The 27,585-nt window shown below is 42.5% G+C and overlaps 1 protein-coding gene and 1 long non-coding RNA gene across 2 annotated transcripts in view; one reads left to right on the top strand and one right to left on the bottom strand.

Annotated features, from left to right (window-relative positions):
* Positions 1–17: 17 nt before the first annotated feature.
* LOC119176603 (26S proteasome non-ATPase regulatory subunit 4) overlaps positions 18–27,585 on the top strand; it is a 34,276-nt gene continuing 6,708 nt past the window's right edge. Inside the window, exons 1-9 of the mRNA XM_075876147.1 lie at positions 18–1,027; positions 1,123–1,234; positions 7,937–8,023; positions 8,101–8,169; positions 8,246–8,307; positions 16,031–16,169; positions 17,347–17,482; positions 22,739–22,827; positions 23,330–23,447. Coding sequence (XP_075732262.1) covers positions 1,014–1,027; positions 1,123–1,234; positions 7,937–8,023; positions 8,101–8,169; positions 8,246–8,307; positions 16,031–16,169; positions 17,347–17,482; positions 22,739–22,827; positions 23,330–23,447 — 826 coding nt within the window. The 5' untranslated portion in view covers positions 18–1,013. The remainder of the gene's footprint in view (positions 1,028–1,122; positions 1,235–7,936; positions 8,024–8,100; positions 8,170–8,245; positions 8,308–16,030; positions 16,170–17,346; positions 17,483–22,738; positions 22,828–23,329; positions 23,448–27,585) is intronic.
* The window catches only part of LOC142774980 (uncharacterized), a 37,047-nt gene continuing 17,341 nt past the window's right edge, over positions 7,880–27,585 (bottom strand). The window contains exons 2-3 of the long non-coding RNA XR_012886605.1: positions 9,288–9,415; positions 7,880–8,057 (exon numbers count right to left, since the gene is read on the bottom strand). This is a non-coding gene — a long non-coding RNA (uncharacterized LOC142774980). The remainder of the gene's footprint in view (positions 8,058–9,287; positions 9,416–27,585) is intronic.

Here is a 27,585-nt window from a genome sequence, read left to right as displayed (position 1 = left end):
GACGACAAGAACTGGGTGCGCAAACAATGTGAAATACAGAAACATGCGAGAAGCGGACAGAAAAGCAAAGAGAGAGTAGCGCATAAAAATTTCCCGTGTCTAACTTAAGATGGCCGCACGTACCGCGCTGTCGTCTGCTAAAAAGAAATTGTTCGGGCGGTCCCGGGCCAGCCGCAGGCCACCAGGCTTGCGAAAAACGAACATGCATTCAAGCAATCCCGGACCAGTGGGCGTAGCTTCCAGTTGGTCCCCGAGAAAAACGAATGCGGCGCCGTCCGGGGCCATCCGGGACGTGTAAGTCGATGAAGCTGAGTGGCGAAGCCGCCATTAGTACCGCCATGCAAACGCGTACCACTACAGAACACCTACCGGCAATACCATGATCGGCACCAGAGAACAATCGTTACCTCAAAACCTATAAACTATGTCTATTTTCTTTCTCGCTTTCTTTTTTTTTTTTATGGTTCACGATTTTTGCGATCACTTGCACTGCCGACTCGAAGCAGACGTATTTCGTTTCGAAAACTGTCGCCTTATGCATTGATGCTACAGTGAACTTTTGGTTTTGCCAGCGCGCGAGAGACGGTTCGGCCGCGTCTCACGAATGCGTCTGCGGCGTCTTATTTGAAAATTGAGGTTGGAGCATCAATTGCTGGTGAAATGGTTCGCGAAAGTGTCGTTGTTTGGTAGGTAATCGTTGTTTTGTCGTGTTTGGCTCGTATTCTTTCTTGTGACGTGAGAATCATCTGGTTTCTCGTGATAAAGAAAAACGTGCCGAACCAGCACGCTAATTTAGCGCGTCTCAAACCCATATTTCGTGCCGTAATAATAAGCCCTATTTCCTTGTAGTGCAAGTGCATGTAATAGACTTTCTTGGTAAACTTTACAGCGTTGACACGAGCGAATATGCGAGGAACGGCGACTTTGCCCCGTCGCGTATCGAAGCGCAGGCAGAAGCAGTAGAAGTCGTCTGTAACTCGACGACTGAAAACCCAGGCAGTGAAGTGGCCCTTATGACTATGGTGGGGTATGTGACATCCTCATCGGATCAGGTTGTGTTCATGGCGCGTCGTTTTGCTGTCCTTGATCAAATTGTTGTATTTTTTTTTTTTGTCTGCACAGCCCAGAAGTCCAGGTGACGCTCACCAATGACGTCGAACGACTTCAGCGCAGACTCGCACAGCTCCAACCCAAAGGCTACATTAATTTTGTGGCAGCTGTCCATCTTGCCCGTGTATGTAATTTTCTTCGCCTTTTGCAAAAGGCAATATCGGGATAATCAGCCCAAAGAAACTTTTAACTATCGATGCATTACTCGTACTACACGTAGAGAAAAAAAAAAGAAAGGCTACACCTTAAGAAGAAAGCGAATGAGAAGAACTAAGCGCAGTAATTTGGGCGAATTTGTACTGATTCATAATGTATATTGCCTTGTATCTTGGGTGTTAATTATTCTGGACACTGTCAAATTTTCGCTATGTTGTTACATTCCGCCATTGAGCGATGCTGGTTAACCCAGTGAACTGCTATGACCTCTACGATTGGGCCAAAAGTCCGCAATTACGAAATTAGACAGTATGGTAGAATTAGACAATGTCCAGCTTGTCTGCTCACACGCTCCTAATAACATCATGAATGAGATTGAAAAATATTGCTTGAGCTCGATCGGCAACACGAAAAAATAGAATATATATATATAATCAATCGGAATTGATATTTGGAAGGTGATAGGCACGTTCGACGATCATAACATTTAAATATATTAAGTAGAAATTAAGATTATATTGATTTCAATCAAATGTCGTCTGCTTTTAGAGGCAAGGACCGCCATGATGATACCGTCCGACCAGTTTGCAGAGGGGCAGAGTCATATCATGGAAAAAGCTCGTAAATTATAGAACATTAAAGGGACCAAACACGAAAAAGCCAGAACGCTTGAAATTCTGTAATTGAACTTGCCTGGTCACTCGCGTCAGAACCAGTCCGCAGCGAGGAAAGCGTCCCACTTCGCAGATGGGAATATTCTTCCAGCGGGAAGGGAAATTGACCCCGGTAAGATTTTTACACGAGAATGATAGCTCACGATTAAGTAGTTATCTGATGCTAGTTTTTTTTTTTTGGGGGGGGGGGGGGGGAAGGGATGTTGTCAAAAAATTCTCGGGCCATGCTATCTGATCCGAAACCAAAAGTGCAGTCGGCATGGCCAGCGTCAGAGCTAGCGCCGTTGCCATCAGTAGAGGTAATGGCGGCCTAAACGAAAATGTTGACGGAAACCGCCGTGACGACACTTACTTTCAGACTGATCGAAAAAAAAAAAAACTACACTGATTAAATTTCATACAGGAAGCACGGCAAGCGGCAACAATTTTCGTGCCGTGTTCCTGGCGTTCCACCAGAACGGGTTAGCGAAGTGGTCAGTCTGGCTTAAGCCACGGTCTGTGTTCGATTGCCGAGAGGACGTTCAATTAACGCGGAATGTCAAACGCGCATGTTTTGTTCTTCGTGGCTATAAAGTACTGCCTGACTATAATGACAAACGATGTCAAGTGAACAGTTTAATTTCTTAAAGCTAAAGCTCGCTGGTATAAGTTTTTTTTTTTTTTTTTTTTTTTTGTCGTCGTCGTATTTTCTTGATAAGTCAGACGCGCAATCAAATTATGCTTAGTTTAGGTGATCCAATGTCATTTTGAAGTGAATTTTCTACATTGGACCTTTAGATGCGGGTGCGTCTATGGTTCCTATTTTTGCTTCAATTCGGTCAATTACATAGCTGCCAAATAAGTCAACCATGTATTTTTCCCCTGCCTCTTGCTTAATTGGGCCAATTTAGTCGGTGATTATAGGGTCTAAATGATGATGGTCGGCTGTACATCCTCAAAATCTCTAAAAGGGCAGTTGAACACTCCAAACCTACCCCCCCCCCCCCCTTCCTGCAATATAAATGGCTGTATCTAACCACACGAATAGCCCTCCTCAATACCACCATCATCGTTGATTCCTGAAAGGCTCCTGTTTAAGTATTACATAAGAGGAGAGCACATATAGAAGAAGGAATGTTGAAGCAGTCATGAATTATGTATAAACAATAACATTTAGAAGGACACAGAAGGTGGAATGCCATAATGTTCACACACACATGAGGGGCAGTCATTATCAATGCACTTGCTGTAAGGTACAAAACAGCAAACGTGGGTCAAAGTACATTAGGCATTGATAATCATGAAGTTATTTAGTGTAGTACAAAATTTGTTGGGTTTGATTACTGTGTCGACAGATAAACTACTCCATTCTGCAATAGCTAGTGATGAGAAAGGGTTACCAAAGAATTTAATTGAGCATTGAAGACCTTGAAGACTGAGGCTGTCTCAGTAACATTGTCTAGGGAATGGAGTAAGGAAGTAAAATAATAGAAGGGAAAGTGAAGAGCCAAATGCAGAACCAGAGTTTGGTAGTCAGAAAGAAGACCAGCTCCACCGAGCAAAGCCGTGTTCTGTGGTTAAACAGCAAGTGGGACGAGAAACGGTGCGGGCAGCAGAAAGAGGAGAAGCAAGGGCCAGGCAAAGGGCACTCATGAATCTTCGCAGTGGCTGCGTGGAAGAGAGTCTCTCTCAGCTCTCCTGTTATTCCTTTTGCTCACTTATTCCTCTAATTTCTTACCTTACACTGATGTTTAAATATCCTTCTAACTGCAAAAAGTGCTATAGTGAATACAAGGAGAGAGAGAAAGCGACAAGCCAGTGCAGCCACAACCAACCTCTCACACTGCTTGTGGTCAGAGAATAAAAAGGATCCCTGAAATTACAGATTCATATGAGAACATGGATACTTCCGTGATTGCCTAAAATACTGTGTTAATAAATGGCAGCTGCTAATAGGTTTCACATTTTATGAAAAAAAAATTCACATCATAAAAATTATATCTCCTGTGAAATGTTAAACTTTGCTAGCAACGTGCTCTACAAAGTTCAAAAGAAAAAAAAGGTAGCGCATAACATTGAAACCCAACTGTTCAGTGTGTGAACACTAGAAGCCATTATATGCATAAAAAACACCATTATATACGAAAAGAGACTGGGTAGAACATAGACTACCAGCTGCTTATCATACGAAACACAGAAAGCTATTCATACAAGCCATACAGTGTTCTTTTGTATGGCTCCCAGCCATATACAAAAACTCTGAGGCAGCCTACCTATTGTGCCACATGAAATCACAAAAAAACTCTGCATTCATATTGCCACCATTAGTAAAAAGTGTGCCGACTATCTTTTCCTGGTAAATATTCTTTTTTATTTTTTTTATATTACAAGGGAAAATTCATAATGACAACACTACAAAAACAATATAACCGAAATTTAAATAAAACTATGTCAGTGTTACAAATAAGTTCTGAGGGAACCCGCAAGATGGCAGAAGGGTTAAGAAAAGTGAAATAATAAAATCACTTGTTAGTAGGGTGGCTAGAATTGGGAGGTGTGAAAACCAGCGGCTCCAAGCTGGCCCCGATTCTAGATACTGCAGCGATGGTGCTGTAGTCTGAAGCGCTGCCAGCCTGCTCGGTGCGCCGCTCATGCATCGGCATCGTCCGGACTCTTTTTTTGGGGGGAGGGGGGTAAAGTCATGCTGCATCACAGCGGGGGGGGGGGGGAAGTGAAGCGCTCGTGGTGCATGAGGCCTGGTAGAGTTGGGGGGGGGGGGGGGGAGTGCTTGTTATATACCACCCCTTTCCGTCTACCTAAGCCCGTGCACTCGCGTCGGTCGTTGCTAGATTCTCAGCCATGAAAGAGTTTTATCAGTGACATAAACAGCTTTATGAATTTGCAAACCATTTATGCCACACTGAAGAATAATTAATAAAAGTACTGCAAACCTTTCGCCAGTGAGATAGCCAGACATAAATAGAGCGTCAATTAATGCGGGCTCGCTGGTGTGTACTGTATTGTCGGAAACACAGCGCTGGTCTTGTCGCTTCTGTGTGTCCCAGGCTAGCGTTATTTTCCCAAAAAATCAAACATAGATCAACCATTCATAATGCCACCATGTTTTTATCAAATGTTATTTTAAATGAACTACCGTTTACATGTTTTGTGAAGGCCAAATTTATCTTCATCTTCTTGATATTTATCTACACAATTACAGAGCAAAAAAAGAAAGCTTCTCCATGCAGGACACTATATGATTTTGAAAGTTTTCTAGCATTCTAACATTAACACGCAATAACCTTTGATAAATTGCATTCTCTTATACTATTAATTTTAGCTCAACAGTGCTAGTAGCTCTGTCCATTTGTTTGTTGCCCTTTATAGAATTCTGAACTTGAATTACGTTTGAGGTTGAGCCATCACAGAGCCAGCATGTTTTTAAATTTGTATAGGAAGAAATATGGTGACTAGTTTTATGGCTTTAACCACATTTAATTAGCACCATATTATGATGATGTATACTGTGGATGTTTTTTTTGCTATTGCCTGGGTTGAATTCCCATCAAAGGAAAATAATCGCTCGATCCTGATGTAAACGAATGTGACCACAAATTTTTCAAACTGCTTACATGTTCAAATATAGCCAATATCTGTAATACGCTGCTTACAATGCTACAACAAGCTGCCTACTATCTTTGAATGCAGGTGAAATGTGCAGAAAACATGCGTCAGCCTGCTTTAAAATAGTTGCTTAAAGCTGTATAGTCATGGTGGGTTTAATAGCCCTTAAATATCCACTTTTCTAGTTATCTAACTTTTCAGCTGTTTTTCAATGCTTTATATGGACACGATGTGTGAATTTTTCTTATTTGGGCCTACAATACACAAGGTGAGCCTCGCTGCATTGCTCTAAATACTTGATGAAAATATAATGTTCTAAAATCGAAAAAGAAAACACAACGTTCAAATGAATACACCTACCAAGCAATCGTTCGAACTTTAAGAGTTCTACAGATAAAACATTTAGTAATTTAGTGACTGGTGTTTGTCATACATGCACGTAAAAACTTTTGCAGCACTTGTTCAGGTTCTCTACACTTAACTTGAGCCAAACATTTTTTTTTCTTAGATGGCTGAATTTTCCTGTATAGCTCTATCCCCATTATACTTGTGGTACGAGCCGGGGTACTTCTATATACTTTTTATCTTTTTGGTCCCACAATAAAAAAATATTTGTAGCTCTACCTCACTGGGAAATGGCGAGCTTCTAAACTGCAAATCTGTCAACATGCCGGCGCACGGATAAGCGACACCTTTTTCGTGCATGCTTCGTGCACCCCGAAACGCGGCGCCATACATGAAGCACGGTCCCCGAGTTTTCTCAGTTTCATAGACGGCATTCCTCTTAATGCACACTAACACAAAGTACTCGAAAAACCACATCGAATGCCGAAGTAGCTGGCAAGCTCCCATCGCAGTGGCCAACTTTACCCTCTCCCCCATGTTAGCTGGCAGCGCCTCCAACTAGAACTCCATGTTTTGGCCTAACGGAGATATTGCACAAGGTGGCGCCTCTAGGCAAGGGAAACATGGCTCGCTTTTCACACCTCCTCATTATAACCACCTTACTGTTAGTAGCATGAAGCCACAAGGAAATCCGCACGGGTTTTCTTGTGACTTCCTGCTACTAACAGGTGGTTGTCTTCTTTCCCTTTCTTAACTTTTCTGCCACCTTGCGAGTTTCCGCAGAACTCATTCGAAATTCTTGTACCCATGTGCTTTGAGTTGTCGATGAATCGTGCTGTCAATAGCTAGCTTTTTGGTTGGCTCAATCGGTGCAGCGACCGCCCCAAAAGGCTGTCGGTTCTGGGTTCGTACCCCAGACCAGGACAAATTTTTCGGCAACAAAGAAGCTTTTCTTTTTGAGAAATTCGTATGGATTTCCTTGTGGCTTCGTGCTACAAACTGGTGGTCGTCTTCTTTCTCTTTCTTATGTCAATGTTAGTGGAAACTCAGGCCAATCAAAGCATTAAACAGCCCATAGGCAAAAACTTGGGTCCGGAGTTGCAATTATGTATGAGTCTTCAAAAAACGTGCAGCTATGCAAATTTTTTTTTTGTAACAGTGGAATTATACGCTAATGGTGGTCTAAAAATAGCCCCCCTCACTTGATTCGCTCTTTCCTTTGCTATGCATCATTCATCGGCTAATCTCTCCTTGCATCCAAAAGTGGCGAGCACGCCTACCTACAAGCAGGTTATTTTTGTGGATAATATAACTAGGTGCAAATGGTGATGTCACATCCACTTCTGGAAATACCGCAAGGCCTGGAGAGGACAAGGAATTATTTCTTTGAACTTGAGGTGCACCTGTAGATCATAGGTCTGCTGCATTTGGTATAGATGATCATGACGACATTGTCTTAATGAGCGTTTTTACTTGAAATATTGTTACAACGTTTTTGGAGATGGTTTAGGGGCCCTTCAAAGCAAATGATAGAAACATGACTGAGAGTATGCCAAAATACTTGAAACCTAATACGTGGCTATTTTGACTCCTTGCTTCATTTGGGATTCCTTTGTGATAACCATGCACACTTTGCATTCCAGAAGGCTTCGTTTTTTTTAAATTTTCTGGCACAACTGTCAAGGTTTTTGTAAAGTGCTATAAACAGTTGTGAAAACGAATATCACTGCTTTGTTCTTCAAGCTGTGGGATACTTAAACAGCTTATTCTGTTGTATATTTGTTCAGTTTCATTGCCAGGTGTACCTCTGATGGTGATGTGTTTAAGTGTGTTTTGTTTTCTAACAAGCCATTTGGAAGTTTGCGCTTGAGATGTCTCTTTCTAAGGCTTGTATTTTGTTGCGCATCCAGTATACATTGAACGAGATGTACAGTTTTCCACTGATAAGGGTGTGTGTGAAGAGAAAATAATTAAGTACTGTGCACAGAACATGCCACTTTTTATGTACAGCTTTTATTTGCAGCTCATTTTATACCTTTTATTTGCAGGTGATTCTCAGGAATCAAAGAGAGAAAAACCGCAAGAAGAGGATTGTTATTTTTGTTGGAAGTCCAGTCTGCACCACTCCTGAAGAGGTGTGGACACATAAAAGCTGCCTCAGAACAAAGACTGTAATGAATGTAACATTTTCTTACTCTTTTTTTTTTTTCAGCTCACAGTACTTGCTACACTATTGAAGACAGAGAAAGTGCATGTGGATATTGTGAACTTTGGGGAATATGTGAGTTACACACTTTACATTTCTGTTATATAAAGTTGATTACGCTTGCAGTAACATTCTCTTTGATGCTATCCAGGTGGAAAACTATGGGCAGCTGACAATTTTCACCAGCATTCTTAATGGAGATGGTACCAGCAGGTATGGCTCTTGCTATGAAAATTCAGAATTCGTCCAGTCTGGTTTTGAGCTCTGCTTGTACTAAAACATTGAGGAAACTACGTTACCTTGTGTACTTAAGGTGGTCATCTCTCTCAGCAACTCTAGTAACAACCTTGATTACTGTGAGTATGCAACGAGCTCTGCTTTATAGGCGGAGTTAAAAAGTGGCAGCAAAAGTGTTGTTGCGCCTGTGCGATTACAGGTTACTTATTTATTTGAGCAATACTGGTGATCTCATGGGAGACCGTATCAGGAAAGGCATACATATAGACAGAAAAGAAGCACCATCGAATCATTTATACAATGAAAAATCATAAGTAACCGACACATGATCAGTAGTAGCAATATGTATGGTATGAGTACAAATCGTGGCAAAACCACAAATTACAGAATCTACAGTGACATGGTGCACAATGATCTCATGAAGTTGTTGAAACATGTAATCCGAATACACGTTCTAGAAAAAAAAAAAAAACAGTGAATGTTACAGAAAGTGCTCACTGTGCACAAACAAAAGAACTAAGTTGGTTCCATACTCGTACGGTTTTAAGGAAATACGAATGTAATGGCATAGTAGAGCTCTATTTAACGTTCCAGTGCGGTTATTAGCCTGGGCTATAGAGTTTCTTATAAACACACTAGAGGGAACTATGGCGCTAGTGTCTATGGGAGCTGCAACGCACGGTGCTTCAGCGAGCATGGAAATGATGGTTAGTGCACAGATTTGTCTAATTTTTGCGACGCTGCATTTCTACTGCACGCAGATGACACTAGTCTTTTTGTTTCCGGAAAAAATTCATCTGAAATTATTGGCAGGACCCAAAGCGTACTTTCAGATGTGCTGTGGTGGTCTACTGCTAATGGCCTGTGAGTAAATGCGAGAAAAACAAAAGCTGTCGCTTTCAGATCTAGAAGTATGAAAATTAATCTCCACCAATCATAAATGCTTGATAAAATACCTGCGTAAATCGTGGAGAAACATAAACTTGTCGGCATTTTTTGGCTCATATGGTCAGGTCATGTCGAATCGTTGACCAAATCGTTATCCCGTGCTGCTGCTGCTCTGTCACAATGTCAAAATTTTCTTCTGAAAAAAAAAAAAAAAAAGCTAAGATGCAGATCCACCACGCTCTGTTTTCCTTGCATATATATTACTGCCTACTTGCCTGGGCCACCACAACCTTGGGCAACATAAAAACAATTCACTCATTGCAACAAAGAGCACGGCGCTACATTGCGAATTTACCACGCAGTATGTCTGTTGGTTCTTTGTTCGATCGCTATAAAATAATCAGTCTGAAACATATGTGCAACTTTCAACTAATTTATGACTACTTCTTTGCAAGAAAACAATTTCAAACATTTATTAAAGATTTATTAAACATAAGTGTACAACACACGGATTCATGGGCCAGAAGCATGGACAGATGGCTTGTTCCGAGCTCTCACACAAACTGTTTCCTACACTTCCTTGGATACACCTTACTCTCCGTACTTAATAAATATGTAAGTACTTTTTTGTGTTTACAAAAAGAGAAATGCATGAATTTTTTGTCACCCTTGCATCGTGTTCTTTATAGTGTTTTTTATTATGTATAATACGTCACCAGAATGAAATCATTACGCTTTGTATAACATTCTTTCTCTTTCTCGTGGCTATTGCTCATGAATGCAGATACTGTTGTTTAGTTTGCTCATTGTCTGTTTGTTCTACTGTTATATTTATTTGTATAATAGTCTTCCAACTTTTTAGTTCATTTCTCCTGTTTTAAATGTACTATATACATTAAAATATTGAATTTTGAAATCGCTGCTGTGTACATGGGTCCTCAGGCATTCTCAAATAGTTTTTAGAACCTCTTTTCACTTGAGGGACCCCCAACTTGTTGGTAAAAAAAAGCTTGTTGGAATCAAAAATTGATTTGATTTTTTATTTTCCTACTTTCAACTCTGGTTGGCTTCGTGTCGCTTGAAGTTGCTTTGTGATGAAATGACAATCAGCAAATATTCAGCAGTTGCACTTCACTGCTTTCAGGCTCACCATTTAAAACCCGAGCACGGAGTTTATAACCGTTCATTCTTCCATTCGAAACAAAATCAAAACACAACAATAAACGAAGACAGAAGCGTGTTCGAGGCCTGCAAGCACAAATCCGTGTACTACCCATCACTCCCTGATTGCTGAAGGATCGCAGCACCAGAGTACCCGTTAGTTAATTCTAGAAATCTCTATTGCCTGAACTAAAAAAACCAGGTGGTTGACAGCTAAGGGGGGTAATCTCTTGGCATTAGTCCTGGCTTGCTGGACAGCCCAGAGTGGGTCTGCATGTTCTCAGTTAGTCAAGACAGTGCGCCAGCATTATTCAAGGAGAACCAGTTTAATGCCGTGCTCTTTGTATAACTGCAAATTCATGGCGATTCGTGTCGTGGCATAATGTATAGAAGGCCTACCAACTTGGTTGACAGGCATTCAAAGCCTGCACCTTTCAAGTATTGTCAAATTACTCCATAAGGACGACCTCAAGTTTCTGCAAGCCGATAAAGACAGTGGCTTTGTCATCTTGTTTACCCAAGAGTATTGAACTAAAGCTGACACAGCCCTACAACACAATTTCAGAGAGGCCAAGGGCTACCACCCAGCCAAAGCAAAAAACCTAGCCATACAAAAATGTGAAAAAGCTGCCTGCTGAAGCTTTCAGTTGCAATGAAAGGCTCCAAAGAAATGTGCCTTTCAGTGTTTTTCTCTGAAAAAAAGCATAAAGAAGAGTCCCCCTTCCAAGTGATTGTGTCTGAAGTTGGCAGCGGTGCATGGGCAATTACTTGCAAAAAGGCCTGGCACTACGCAAAGTTGATGACCTGTTCCTCATCTGCAAGATGTGTGAAGTATTGAGGTACCCAAAAGTGTCTTGTCCTAAAGGTGTGCAAGCTTTCTCAATCGATATAAAGCACCTCTATTACTCTCTGCTCCAAGCCGCCTTTGCAGTTTGTGTGGGAGACGGAATCGAAAGATCCAACCACTTCCGAAATTCCTTCGACACGGACATTTCGAGGTTCCTGGTCTTAGTTTCTCTGTACCTCAGCTCGACCGTCATAAAACAAAATTAGCACTTGTATGTGCAAAAAGATGGCATCTGCATCAGTTGATGCATTGCTCCAATTCTGAGCGACTTGCTTCTGGCCCATTATAACAGGCAACTGCAAAATTTGATCGAAGCATCTGGTAGGGTGAAAGTCTTGCTGTACATCAACGACTTTTTGATTTTTTATCATGAGATCATGGCAGAGGGCAGCAAGGTCAACGAGGTTTTCGAGTCCTTTAATTTAAACTATCCAGGACTTTCGCTTACAAGGAAGCTTCTTGGGACCTCAGGATGAAGTTTGGTACAGAGCACATTTGTTGGGGGCACTTACCTCATTCTATGAAAGACTTGCTTCCATTGCCACCTCATCATTCTAAGCTTGTCAAATGGGCTAACACACTCTCCATTATGAAGAATGCTCTTCATAGATTGGCATAACTAGAAATCGCTTCTAGCTATGCCAATCAAGTTTGCCAATTAAAGAAGGCAGGCTTTTCTGACCTGTTCCTGTCCGGGTCGGCCCAAGTAATTTTGAATGAGCACCACAAGATGAAAAAAACCTCATGCTGCAGATGTCAGGGAAAGAGTGGCAGTCATACCCTATCTGCATCGTATTTCACAAAAACCAAGAAAGCGGCAGCAGATTCTAGATTAAGGGTGGTGTTCTCGGTGCCAGTCAAACTGGGATCACTGAGCAGAAAAGTGAACTCCCCTCACCCAAACGCTTCCACTTGCAAGCAACATGCTACGAGATTTGTTTCATGCAAGATCGAAGCCGTCTACGAAATACAGACGTCTTGTGGTGGATGCTACGTTGGTCAAATGGGTCGCTCCATGAACGACTGGCTCTAAGGGCACAAGAACAACCTCTAGGATAAAAGTGGAAGCATTCTGGCTATTCACTGTGCCCTAGTGTGGATGCACTCCAAGTTTTAAACAGACGCGCATCTTACGTAGTTATCACGATTTCCGCACCAGGGAGGTCTATGAAATGTTTAAGATTCATTCCATTGGGCCATCATGTGTAAGCGCTTCGTACATATCACTAACCAACAAGGAGGTTAATAGTTTCGCAATTGCACTTTGCAGTTTGATCTAGTAGCCAGAGACGCATGTGCAGTGCCTCCCTTTCCTTCATTTGCTTTCTTATTTTCTCCCTCTTGCCAAGGTGTATATACTTGTTCACATGAAATAAATGCTCATAAAGCGATAGGGTTAACTTTAAAAGACCCCTAAAAGACCCCTGAAAGCGAAAGTTTTGTTTGTGAGTTTTTTACAGTAAATTGTAGCTATCTGGTAATGCCGAAACTATATTGTAAATGCTCTAACGCATCATATAATTAATGTTAGCAGCGTTGATTCAGAACTGTCTTGCATCGGTTCGAAACGCACACCTAAATATCGTAAGAAACTAGCGCCCCACAGCAGAGCAGTGCCTGAGACTGTTTTCAAATAGGGGGACCCGCGTGTGGTGAAGAATGAAACGATGTAGGTGTTTTGAGCGTGTCCCCCTCAGAAAAAAGAAAGCAGTCCTGGCAAAAGCAGCCAAACCTTCCTTGAGGACAGCCCAACAACAGAGCGAGATAGTGACGGACAATAGTCCTCGCAGGGTGCCAGTTGAGGTATTGTGCGCTCCCCACAAATATTGACCCTGCAAAGTCACTAGGGGAGTCCCAGTCTACATCAAACCAAAGAAAATGTTGATTGCACCTGAATACTCCAAAGAGCATGCACACTTACTTTAAAACCAAATTAAAATATCTTCTAGGCTACGCTCGCCACTAATAGTCGGTCAGAAGTGTCCCTCATGCTGGACTATCAAACACAAACATCTTGAGTTTACAAGTTTGGTCTCAGGGGTCCTTTAAAAAACAAGAAAAGGACAAAATGAATCCAAAAACCACAGATGTAGCAAACAATGGAGTTGACAAGAAAGAGATACTGAAAGTGGTTAACACAATCTTGCTTTGAGGGAGAAACTAGACGGAACTGATCAAATTTGTTTTTCACAAACTGCCAGGTATAGGAGCCCCACTGTTAACTAGACAAAGTGATGCTTCTCTGATCTGCTGCCGATGCTTATGCTTATATTTTGAAAATATCATTGGAAAGCATGATTTTAATCAATACATGTGAGTATTTTCACAAGTCTGTAACTAATCAAGAAAAATTTCAGCAGCATGAAAAAAGCTAATAGACAGAAGGGGCCGACACGTAGTAGTGCTGGTTATATGAATTATTGGTCTGTGTTGCCTCCTTTTTTGCCTGTGTATTTTCCGCACTGTTAATATTTTTCATTACGACACATTTTTCATATAAATGAAATAAAACATATGTGCAAAACAAAATGGCCACCATTACAAGATAACTATCGCCACTAAGTGTTTTTTGGATTTACACCAAGCGCTACTACAGTACCTAAAGACAACAGGCCTGAGTGACCACTTGTAGACTGCATGTGCTCCCCTGAGTGTGCTCGTGATTGTGTGCAACTTTTTTTCCTTTCTCCTATCTCTTTTTCCCCTTCATCCCTTCCCCCAGTGCAGGGTAGCAAATCAGATGTGTATCTGGTTAACTTCCCTGCCTTTCCTTGCATCTTTATCTCTCTCTCTTTACACCACTGCAACTGGTGGATTCAGGCCCCACTGTTCAAAATTCTTTTTTATCCACCCACATTCATGTCAATGTATGTTATACGAAGTTTGTGGCTTCTAGCCCCATCAATGAAAAGGGTGTTTTACTGTTGACTTTATATTAATTTCAATTGAGATCATAATTACTATACTGTACAGTTAAAAGCAATAGATAATGTCCCTTGTGCTTTCCCTACCGTAATTGTTTGTTGGATATATTTTCTTGTGTTTAACAACGCAACAACAAAAAATGCCTTTTGCATCTCCTTTATACACTTTGATACATTACATGCTGAAAATACCTTACTGTAATCTTATTTACAGTATTTTCAGAATCACATTAGGATTATGTTGGTTAACATTAAAAACAAACTCGTGCAGTTATTTAATTATCAGTTCTGGCCAGCCATATTTAGAAATTAATAAAAAGTTGGCCCTCATTGTTTGAAAAATGGAGTTTAAGAACCTCAAATTCAACAGCTCTAATATTATTCATTCTTTAATTACTGAAAAATTTTGCAAATTAGTTTATAAAAATAACTGCTGAGCCAATAGCTATAGCTATTGGCTCAGCAGTTATTTGAGGAGAGATTTATGAAAATATTGAATTTTGTGTTTGAGCATAACAGGCCACTTCAATGTATATGAATTCAAAGAAGCCTTCTCCTAGTGTCAATAATGTGTATGTGTGTGTGTGTGCGCGTGCATGCATGCGTGTGTGTGCATGCATGTGTGTGTGCATGCATGTGTGTGTGTGTGTGTGCAACATTAATTTATATTTAGCTCATAGACATGTGGACATAGCACAGTTGAACTTCATGTACCATGATGAATCTTACACAGTTACAGCATTTGAGTTCTTGTGATATGAGCCACCTAATTGATCTTACCAAAGCATCTCTTCAATTTGAATGATGTAATATATTTGGCAGGAAAAGTGCATGGTATATTACACAAAGCCACAGTGAATAGTGGATTCCTGTGATCACTCATGTTTTCCTATCTGAAATGCAAATCTTGTCGAATGCTAGTGGATAGTCATCCACCACCCAGTCTTACCTGAAACACCCTGTGGTGATTGGATTTTCTTTTTGAGACAGCTGCTTTTGGGTCAAATCACACCTCAAAGTAAAGCAATGAGGCTCTGCTAGGCGAGTAAATTTATCCAATTGGCACAACAAAAAAAAAGAAAATAAAGCAAGCATTAAAAGTACATGCCTCATGAGGACTGTTATTGCAGATATGAAAAGTGGTGACACAAATAAATGGCCTTGGTGCATTCCAAAATCTAGTGGTCAATTCACTGCTGTCCAAACAACTATGCAGCTCACATTTCTATTGAATTATTTTCTGTAAAAGAAAGCACCTTAAATTATGTTGGCTTGTATGAGGCCATTCTAGGATTATGTATTATTTATACATAGATTAACGTGCCAAAACAAAGAAATATGAACACAGTTTCTGCGACTCAATCCCCTGTACACATTGCAGCACAAATGGTCATAGGGCTGAATCATCTTAGTTGTTCAATTTTATGTGCCTGTGCCAGACCAGGGCAGTGGTAAAATCGGTTCCCTTACATACTGTAGGTGCGTATAAACATTCCTCTTGACTAAACTTTGAAAGCCACTTTATTTTGCGCTGTTGTTAGATTTCAGTGAACAGTATTGTGCAAGTATTTTCAGGCTTATGATTGCCATAGTGACGATTGCATATAATCAAGGAATATTCTGGTTTTGTGAACCCTGGTAATGTATGGTATCAGTTAGTATGTAACCAGCCCCTTTTCTTCGAACATTGTTTGTTGTCTAATATGTGGCATTTAGCACACCTGCATAATTAGTGGCACACTGAATGCAAGACTGCAATAACACTGTTCATCACCAAATTGCTTCTACGCACTGTAATGTCCGACAATAATTGAGATCTTTGCCTGCTAGTGCCCAAATTTGTGCCTTACTCAGCTGACCATACATGCCTTCCCTGCAGCTCATGCCTGGTGACAGTGCCAGCAGGCAATATCCTCAGCAAAGTGGTCGCTGGCAGTGCAATAGTCCAAGGTGAAAAAAGCCAAAGAGACCCCAACTTTTATCTTGATTTTGAAGATGATGATCCAGCTTGGCTTCTGGTAGGTGGAACTTCTTTAAAATTGTCTGCATTTGTGTCACACACATGATGACATTTTTCATAAATCAAGAAGCAGCTCGGTATTGACTTAGTCGGCAGTATTTCAATAGCCTTATGTCACTTGCTTCGTACATCTTAAAGAGCTAGTAGACAGGCTTCGACGTTTTTTTACAGCCCCTAAAAAAGCTCAAGTAGACCATGGCGATCACATTTTCTGAATATTACAGCGCTGCGCAGAACCTCCATTTCAAGAAACAGTTCTCACGCCTCTTTTCTTTGCCTGACCGATCCCCCTTGTATCAGCAGCAATGCAAACTTGGCCATTGGCAACTTAACTTACCTCTGTCAATTGGTCTTTTGCCTTATGAAACAATGCCTTGGCCCTGCGGTGATGCAGTTTCGGCCGCGCAGTTCGCATTTTCATTTTTCCGTCCTGCCCTCTGCCATTTTGTGGAGCCCGAGACTATCAGAAGAAGCGGTATTGCCAGAACGAAAGCCTCCAAAATAAAGACGCGTCTCGCTGCTTTGTCGCTAGGGAAAAGGTTCACCTCGCACTGTGCTTCCTCCCCATGCTGCTATGACACGTGCTAACGAATGCTTTACGCCAACAGATAATAATGTGAAAAGCAATGACAGTTTGATGTGCTGTACATATATGCAAGGCATCACGAAAAAAAAAAGACCATCATGTGAAGGTTTTTTATTGCAGGTCTTGTAGTTAGATGGCAACCTGCTGACTTGTCATTATGCAGAGCACTGACTTTCATCAATTACAAAAATGACAAGCAATAACTGCTGTCAGCGAAGTGTATAGATATGTCTTATTTTAAGCAGCTAAATAAAACCATAATAAGTACTTAAAAAAAGAAAGACAAAGCTTTTTGATTCTGGCAGACATTTTATTAAACGTAAGTGAAATTGGTCGCACATTTAAAAAGCAATTTAAAAGCAGACCTTTTCATGCATGGGCATTCTCTAATTATTTTATGCAGGTCTATAACAAGTTGATGAATGTATTGAAGTATCTCAAGATACAATTGGCATGTACCGTATAGGATACAGTTGTTGCAGTAATATCTTGTATCATATCGCAGCACAATTTCAAAGGATCTTTGCTTAGCCCTGGTAATCGGCAAGTGCATGCTATGCGAGTTTGATTTACACTCCCTACTTTTCAGGCATTGCGCGTGTCTCAGGCCGAGCAACTATATCAAGAATACAAGGATTACGAGTATTACGAGGATTACGAGGCCTGCCGAGAAAGGGCTGGTTCAGCAGGCACTGATCCAGAAGCTTCTGACTTTGCGAGTGCATGTACGTGCTTTTAAGTTATCAACTTGTCACATGATGTTCGACTGAATGTGTGATGCCGTGAGATTTGTTTTGGCACTGCTGGTATTGCTGATGGCTCTCTAGTTTTCTTTAAGTACCATTTTTTTTTGCAAAACCTCATTCTTATTTTATGACTTAGTGGAATGAACTGAATGCCACCAAAAGTGGTTATACATGTGCTATTTAAACTGATCGAAACATTGAAATTCTACTCAGAAGATACAACTGTCCTGATAAACAGACTTTATTTGACAAGTTTATGACTAGTTGGTTGTACGTTTAGAAGACTGTCAGCATGCAGCAGGGCAGCGATGTCACATTTCACCAAGGCACATGCTGGGGTCACAGGTTCCTGTCCTCTTCCCTTTCTCCATCTCTCTTTTACAGTTAATGCTGAAATTTTACAGCTAATGTTGGTTTTGACTTGAATACATAAAATAGCAATAAAAAAAACAAGTACAGAGAACAAAGCACACAAAACAATCGCTACACTTCAACTGAACATTTTACTCTGAAAACATGACTTATAGAGAGAAAACAACAAATAATCTAAACTGATAGCAACGTCACCAATCCACATTGCAAGTTACACCTGCCAAATGATGCATTGTGCATATGTGCCCTTCCAAAAAGCCAATTTCTTTTTCTTTTGTTTTGTTCAATTGAAAGCACACTTACAAACCTACCTGCCTCTCCCTGTTTATATACATGGCTTCACGGATCTCACGTCAGACTTTGTTTACATCACTCTCTACCCCTTCCACAAAAGTACTGAGGCATGCCCCACCATTTAGGGGCTTTAACCCAGCTGGGAGCACTATTTACTGCCGGTGCTGTTTGCAGTGGTTCTGTGAACTGTAGTGGGAGCCGAGTGGATTGAGAGATGGGGGTAACGGCGGTCGGTGTTATTATGCCCATGCTCGATGCATGAAACGTACCATATGTTACCTCCTCTAGTTCACAGTGAGGCAGCTGGATGGGACAGCTTGTGAAGAATGCATTAGCTTCAATAAAGAAAAAATTGAAGAAAAGTTACTACTGGAAGATGGCAAGAAAAGAAATGTTCAAGACTTGGTGTTTTGTGTCGCCTACCAGCCCACGCCATGGCACAGAGCGACACAAGAAGAATAACATTATTAGGAGTAGCTCTATCAACAATATCACCAAAAAGATGTTGCATTTAACTCTATCATCGGTGTATCTAAACACAGCATTAATAAAAGTATGGAGTTAGGCATGTTGGTAATTCATAACTGGTCACATAACAGAAAAACTTGAAAGAGGATGAGAGAAGGGACGAGGACAAGCTCTTCTCTTGCCCTGTGGCAAATTTTTATGCTACATAAACAGTACAGCATTAAAGAACAGCTAGCATGTACGTTCTTCATAGAGTGGGTATAAAATGGAAGCATTCATACCGTTTGGATTTTTAGAAAAGTGCAACATGTGTGCCGTATGCTGTAATTCGTGTGTTGTGCCTGTCCACAGAAAGTAAGATAGTGTACATAAAAAAAAAGTGTGGAGGAAATAGATGACAATTGCTTAAACAACTTTTTACATTTTTTTTTAAATTAATGTCTAGTTCCATAACAGTATAGCTTTTTAACAAAGACAAGTTTCATAGATGCATATGTCCCTCCCAGGGGTGTAGCCAGAAACTGTATGGTTTCAACAACACTTTATGTATGTTCATGTGTGCATTTATATGCGTGCATGTACATATGCGCTAGCTGAATTGAAAAAATGGAGCGGTTTGATGCTCGCAACCCTCCTCTTGGCTACACCCCTGATCCCTTATCAACCTTTCTTAGATGGTTTACATAATTGAAATTGTCCTACATGCCTGTTCTGAGGTTCTGAGTCGGAACGTAATACCTAAAGAGCCAGTGAACAACGCCGAGGTCCAAAATATGTTATGAAGAAAAATATACACACTTTTGCTATGTCAACATGCTGCCACAAAAATTTTGCAAATGCATGCTATAGTAAGGAAGTTAGAGGGATTATAACATCTGTTTCAGAGGGTTTAAAATTTTCACATGGCCTCGCCTCCATTCCCTGCCATAGGAAGAAAAAAGGTGTAGCCTGTCCTCGTTACTTCGCACACTTTGGCAATGTGACACGACGTCAGCAATACATCAGTGGTGCGTGGCCAATGATCGAGCAGGACATCCCCGACATGAGCACTTGGGGGAAAAAAATTCAGTTCGAGTAGCACCTCTACCCTGGCAGTAAACTAGCTAGACGCTCCTCTGTAATGGAGGCTTTCGGTCTGACAATGCCGTTTCTCCTGGTAGTTGTGAGCCCTACAAAATGGTAGAGGGCAGCACGGGAAAATGGAAATGCGGACTGCACGACTGAAACTGCATCGCCGCAGGGCCAAGGCACCGTTTCGTAGGGCAAAGAGCCAATCGACGAGCTCAGTGGGGTGTAATGTTGCCCATGGACAAGCTTTTGTCAGACTGGATGTACTAAAGGATTGGTAAGGCGAGGGAAACAGGCGCAGGATTATTTTTCGAAATGGAGGGTCTGGAAATAGAGAAAATGTGTTTGCCGCAGTCTACTGTGCGAGTTGAAGAGCTTGTTTGCGGGATGTAAAAAAAAACAGAGCCTGTTTACTGGTCTCTTAAGTGCAGTTTAAGTATTTTTCTTTGGAAGCAAAAGTGAGCCCATTGACGGTTTGCATGAGCATAAAAAAACTGCACAGGCATAACTGAAAAGCATGAGCATAACCGAAACCGGGGTTCTGCTGTTATGGAGCAATTCACAATTATTTTTTATCAATGACTACAATTACATAAAATAAAGTGCCTAGACAACACTCATAATTTATAGACACTCATGCTTGTGAATGATATCTCCTGGTATCCTCTAACGTCCTTCCGCAAGCAGTGAAACGTGCCGAGACCCGATCACATATTATGCAAGTTTACGCTTATTAGAGCAGTGTTTTATTTTGTGAAACAGAGAACTGTGATACTACAGCCCTGCATATTGTTTTTTAAATGCAAACATTGCTGAGATGGAGTTGTGGAGTATTGTTACACAGGGTGTGTAACAAGCACACCATTTCTATTGTACAACTGAAAATATCTCCTCCCAAAGAAATATCTCAACAAGCAAGTTAATAGCCCAGTACTATAGTTTGTTATTTGTGAGTAACTCGTAGTCTATAATTAAAAGAACTAGTGTATCGAACCTGTGTCCGCATGAACCTTTGTACTTTTACAGTTATTACAATTTGGCAGGAATCACATTTAGGAAAAGCCCCGCCGCGGTGGTCTAGTGGCTAAGGTACTCGGCTGCTGACTCGCAGATCGCGGGATCGAATCCCGGCTGCGGCGACTGCATTTCCGATGGAGGCAGAAATGTTGTAGGCCCAAGTGCTCAGATTTGGGTGCACGTTAAAAAACCCCATATGGTCAAAATTTTCGGAGCCCTCCACTACGGCGTCTCTCATAATCATATGGTGGTTTTGGGACGTTAAACTCCACATATCAATCAATCAACATTGTGGGAAATGCTGCTCTACAGGAACACCATTATTTTCGGAAGTCTGATTTATTCAAGGGTCTGAAAAAAGTAAACAAAAGAATTGATGAGCCAAGTGCTTTGGGAATGTGTTTTTGGATACAAACTAGCAGAAATGTAATCTTGAACTGCTTGATTATAGAGGTACTTTAATGTTCACTGATGCAAAAACCTTCGAACTCTGGTGTCTTGTCCTCTGTAAGGCAGTGTGAAAGTACAGTCGAGCACGATTTGAAGGTTATCATGCAAGCGTCAACCGGCCTAGCATCTAAGGGCCTAGTTGGCACATTTGGTAACAGTGAAAAATCAAGATTACACAATCTCTTTTCCTTCGTTGGCTACTTTATACAGAAACAATCTCCCCTGCGACAAAATCTTCACCAGGGCTGCGCAGATACCAAGAAAAGTGTTCTAGAATACAAATATTTAATTACATATACAGACACTAAGACACATCTGTCTTTGGCGTAGCAGGATATTTTGTACATACATCTGCCAAAAGCCGAAAAAAGTATCCAGAAAAACAGTTACACAAATAGAAGTATTGAAATAACTTTTTGTTTAAGGATTCTAATAATTTTATGATATACATTTATGAAAGTCCAGTGTAATATTGTAAGCAATGTTGCAACACACTAAAACTTGCAAGTGATGCTTATCGCCCGGTTCACTAATGAACACGAGTGACTATAGAGGAAGCGTATTATTATTTTACATAAAAATCTGCTTTGCTGTGAAGGTTGTGCCGTTAACAGCATATGTGTGACAGCAACTTGTCAGTCTGCTTGACAGTGGCAGTGCAGCTCTAACACAAGACCTGCCAACTTGTCTTCAAAAGAATTAGGGCTGCTGCACCAGCCTTAAAAAATAATGACATTGTTGTCAAGACAAACAATACTGCCTCTGTGGATCTGCCATTAGCAATGCAGGTGATTTACTACGTGGGCCATTCTTTGCGGGTGGCGAACCCTTTGCCGTCCTCCTTGTGTTGCTGACTGATGGTGCACCCGAAGTCTTCCTTTCCCCTTTGCAAACTCGTCAGATCATTTTGGTCAAAAAAAAAAGTAACAAGAGACCCGTGTCCTGCACAGTATCATGATACGATCGAAACATTGTGATAGTACTTCACTATTGAGATGCAAATACATTTTTCTTATGTATCTCTAAACAGAAGCACAGATACTCAAAAGTATCTCTGAGATACACTATCACGATACTCTTGTATATCACCTTGCTCTTCACCCTTCCTCTTTATTTTTATTTAAGCTTTCCATTCATTGCATGTAAGCATCGGCTCTTTTCGCTGCGGACAATAATGAAGTGTTGAAAAAGATGTGTGCAAAACTGGTGCTTGGCACTGCTTCATTTGAACTTGCAAGTTGCCCAAAATGTACAACATTGTCATCATAAATAATGAAATTAAGATGTCTTCCTCAGGCAGGAGTGGTCGCAGCTGAAGGAACAGCAAAAAGAGATTGAAGCTAGTTGGATACGTCCCTTTCTGTGAGAGGATTCCGGGTCATGTTGCTGTTGTAGCTCCTGGGTTGAAACTCATGCGATAACCTTCAAATCACTCTCGACTGTATTCCCACTAGAAGATGCATGTTGGCACAGTAAAACGGAGCAACCTATTGAGCTTGAAAGCCTCAGAGGGGCAGAGTTTGTTTGAATAGTACTTATGCAATGACTGGTTTCACATTATTTTAGTGCCTGAGCATCTTCCAGTACTCCCACCTGATGTGCTGGCTAAAGATAATGTCCTGGGTACAGATGAGACCGATCTGGTGCTAGATGAGGTAAGTAAAGTTTAAGTCGTGACCATGGCCTGCACTGCCTCAAGCTATGTCATGCGATCGGCAAAGCTTCAATGGTTAATGTTATTGTGCAGGATTGGGATTTGGTTTACGGCGAGTTCGGTGAATTACTCGACGATCCACACTTTGTTTTGTCCATCTTGGCGAGCATTCATGGGGCAGAAACCCAGATAAACGACCAAAGTACTCCAGCAGATGTCATTGATGATGACCAAGCCAAGAAATTGGTCGCACATTTAAAAAGCAATTTAAAAGCAGACGTTTTCATGCATGGGCATTCTCTAGTTATTTTATGCAGGTCTATAACAAGTTGGTGAATGTATTGAAGTATCTCAAGATAGAATCGGCACGTACCGTATAGGATACAGTTGTTGCAGTAATATCTTGTATCATATCGCAGCACAATTTCAAAGGATCTTTGCTTAGCCCTGGTAATCTGCAAGTGCATGCTATGCAAGTTTGATTTACACTCCCTACTTTTCAGGCATTGCGCGTGTCTCAGGCTGAGCAACTATATCAAGATTACGAGGATTACGAGGCCTGCCGAGAAAGGGCTGGTTCAGCAGGCACTGATCCAGAAGCTTCTGGCTTTGCGAGTGCATGTACGTGCTTTTAAGTTATCAACTTGTCACATGATGTTCGATTGAATGTGTGATGCCGTGAGATTTGTTTTGGCACTGCTGGTATTGCTGCTGGCTCTCTAGTTTTCTTTAAGTACCATTTTTTTTTGCAAAACCTCATTCTTTTTTGTGACTCAGTGGAATGAACTGAATGCCACAAAAAGTGGTTATACATGTGCAATTTAAACTGATGGAAACATTGAAATTCTACTCAGAAGATACAACTGTCCTGATAAACAGACTTTATTTGACAAGTTTATGACTAGTTGATTGTACGTTTAGAAGACTGTCAGCATGCAGCAGGGCAGCGATGTCACATTCACCAAGGCACATGCTGGGGTCACAGGTTCCTGTCTTCTGCCCTTTCTCCATCTCTCTTTTACAGCTAATGCTGAAATTTTACAGTTAATGTTGGTTTTGACTTGAATACATAAAATAGCAATAAAAAAACAAGTACAGAGAACAAAGCACACAAAACAATCGCTAGACTTCAACTGAACATTTTACTCTGAAAACATGACTTATAAAAGAAAACAAGAAATACTCTAAACTGATAGCAACGTCACCAATCCACATTGCAAGTTACACCTACCAAATGATGCATTCTGCATATGTGCCTTTCCAAAAAGCCAATTTCGTTTTCTTTTGTTTTGTTCAATTGAAAGCAAACTTACACACCTATATGCCTCTCCCTGTTTATATTGTTACGGGGGAATAAAGTATACACTGGTGAGCAAATTCGTACTGGCGAATATACTGGCGAGCTAATGCGTACGACGCTGCTGCAGTCCGAGCACGTTCCCGTTCAGCACTTCGTCGTCGTCATCCTCAGGCATCTACTTAGCCCGTGACATTACCCGCCGGCGGCAGAAGCACCGTCCCGGTGCGATCAATTCTCGTGGCGTGAGAAGTATGGCTTAAGCCGTGAGACGTGCACTATATATCGGTCGGGACTGAAGCTGGTACTGACGTGGTATGGAGTGGAGCTATCTCATAGGTCACGCTGGTGACCTTGCGTATGACGCAGTAGGGGCCAACGTAACGGGACATTAGTTTTTCGCTCAGACCAACACGACGTGATGGTAACAACAGCAAGACGAGTGATCCCGGAGAGTAATGTACGACACGGTGCCGGCGATCGTAAGCACTCTTTTGGTTAAGCTGCGAGGCACATAAACGATCCCGGGCGATTTGGCGGGCGATGTCAGCTCGGGCCAGGGCATCACGAGCATAAGCAGTCGATGAGGGGGCATCAGATTGGAGCATGGTGTCCATGGGCAAAGGCGGGTCATAACCGAACAGTAGGTAAAAAGGGGGAAATCCAGCTGTATCATGACGTGAAATATTGTATGCGAAGGTAACGAAAGGTAAGTGAATGTCCCAATCTTTGTGATCCTTGGAGACGTACATCGCTAACATATTCGTCAAGGTACGGTTGAGGCATTCCGTGAGGCCATTGGTTTGCGGATGGTACGCTGTAGTGAACTTGTGGTGGGTAGAGCAGGATCGCAGGAGCTCATCGACTACTTTAGATAGAAAACAGCTGCCGCGGTCGGTGATCAACTGACGAGGAGCACCATGACGCAGAATGATGTCATGAAGAAGGAAATCGGCTACATCAGTAGCGTAGCTGGTGGGGAGGGCGCGTGTAACGGCATACCGCGTTGCGTAGTCGGTAGCATTAGCAATCCACTTATTACCGGTGGCCGACACGGGAAAGGGTCCTAGAAGATCGAGGCCGACTCGGGAAAATGGCTCCTCTGGTACTTCAATGGGCTGGAGGGTACCAGCAGGTCTCAGAGCAGGTGTCTTGCGGTGCTGGCAGAGGTCGCATGCCGCAACGTACTGTCGCACAGAACGGTAGAGGCCAGGCCAAAAGAATCGGCGGCGAATGCGGTCATACGTGCGTGACACCCCTAGGTGTCCAGCGGAGGGGGCATCATGCAGCTGGGCCAAAACGTCTGAGCGAAGATGCACAGGAACAACGAGTAAAAGCTCAGAACCATCAGGGCGGGTGTTGTAGCGGTGCAAGATGTCGTTGTGAAGAACGAACAGTTGTAAGGAGTGGTCAGGGTGGGGAGAGTGCAGACCATTGATAATAGCACGCAAAGAGGGGTCGCGGCGTTGTTCAGCAGCTATGTCGGTGAAGTCGGTAATTGAAAGAACGAGGGCCTCTTGCTCATCTTCCCTCGTGTCAGGAGGATCGACGGGGTAACGGGACAAGCAGTCGGCATCCTTGTGAAGTTGTCCGGATTTATAGGATACGGAAAAAGTGTACTCTTGTAAGCGCAGCGCCCAGCGACCAAGGCGTCCCGTAGGGTCCTTGAGTGAGGAGAGCCAGCAAACCGCATGGTGGTCGGTAATAACTGAGAATGGTCGGCCATAGAGGTACGGTCGGAATTTCGCAATGGCCCAGACGAGAGCTAAGCACTCGCGTTCTGTGATGGAATAATTTTGTTCCGAGCGCGACAACAGTCGGCTTGCATACGCGATGACGCGGTGCATGCCTTGTTGCCGCTGCGCGAGCACTGCGCCTATGCCGTGGCCACTGGCGTCAGTACGAAGCTCCGTGGCGGCAGATGGGTCGAAGTGTGCTAGGACTGGTGGATTGGTGAGAATGTCAACGAGCGACGAGAAGGCGTTTGCTTGCTGTTGGCCCCAGGTGAATGCGACATCCGTTTTGAGGAGGCAGGTTAGAGGACGGGCTACTTCAGCAAACTTCTCGACAAAACGACGGAAATAGGAGCACAGTCCCAGAAAACTTCGGACGTCCTTGGCTGAGCGGGGTGTGGGGAAGTCACGAACTGCTCGGACTTTCGCAGGGTCTGGTTGAACGCCCGCAGCGTTAACAAGATGACCGAGTACGCAGATTTGGCGTTGCCCAAAGCGGCATTTGGACGAGTTAAGTTGCAAGTTGGCACGTCGAAAAACATCAAGCACTGCGGACAGACGGGTAAGATGGTCGTCGAAAGTAGTCGAAAAAACAATAACGTCGTCAAGATAGCAGAGGCAGATGGTCCACCTCATGCCTCGAAGGAGAGAGTCCATCATGCGCTCAAATGTCGCGGGGGCATTGCATAATCCAAAAGGCATCATCTTGAACTGATAAAGTCCATCAGGAGTTATGAAGGCCGTCTTCTCTCTGTCTTTGTCGTCCACAGCGATCTGCCAGTAGCCTGAGCGAAGGTCTATTGAAGAGAAATATTTGGCACCATGCAAGCAATCGAGTGCATCATCTATGCGCGGTAGGGGATAGACATCTTTCTTGGTAATATGGTTGAGATGGCGGTAATCAACACAGAATCTCCAGCTATTGTCCCTCTTTTTAACAAGTACAACGGGTGAGGACCAGGGACTAGATGAGGGTTCGATTATGCCCTTATCAAGCATTTTATCGACTTCTCGCTGTATAATAGCACGCTCCGGGGCTGACACACGGTAGGGTCGTCGGCGAATGGGTCGAGCGTCACCGGTGTCGATGCGATGGGTTACCACTGATGTCTGGCCCAAATTACGGTCGCCGAAGTCAAAGATGTCCTGATAAGAAGCAAGCACACGGCAGAAAGCAGAGACTTGTTCAGAGGTGAGCGTGTCAGATAGCATTGGCTTGAAAAGATCGGAACAGGAACGTGACGAGAACGACGTTGACGAAAAATCGGGTGGCGAATCGGTGGTTAGAGCCGAAACTGTGTGGTCGACCAGTGGTGTAAGATGCGCAAGTGACATGCCGCGAGGAATAACTTGCGCTTAGAGGCCGAAATTGAGGACGGGAAACGAAGTTCGGTTGTCCTTAACGATAACCACCGTGTTGGAGAGTGCAACGTTGCATGTCATGGCGACGTCAGAAATTGGGGCAGCAACATAATCACCATCGGGTACTGCAGGATATGGCGAGAGTTGGACTTGGATTGCGGCTTGCGGCGGAAGTCTAAGGAAATCGACAGAGCGTAGACGAGGTGGGCTGGTAGAGACGGTCTCCGAAAAGGATGGTAGTTCGAGCCGAAGAAGACCTTTGGAACAGTCAATGAGCGCAGCGTGTGAAGTCAGAAAGTCGAGTCCAAGGATGAGGTCATGAGGGCAATTTTCCAGTACAGCGAACAGAACTGAAGTTTGATGCTCA

This window comes from Rhipicephalus microplus, chromosome X (genome assembly GCF_043290135.1).
Source record: "Rhipicephalus microplus isolate Deutch F79 chromosome X, USDA_Rmic, whole genome shotgun sequence".
NCBI lineage: Eukaryota > Metazoa > Arthropoda > Arachnida > Ixodida > Ixodidae > Rhipicephalus > Rhipicephalus microplus.
The sequence above is the reverse complement of the archived record's forward strand: the minus strand, read 5'-3'. Positions and strand labels throughout refer to the sequence as shown.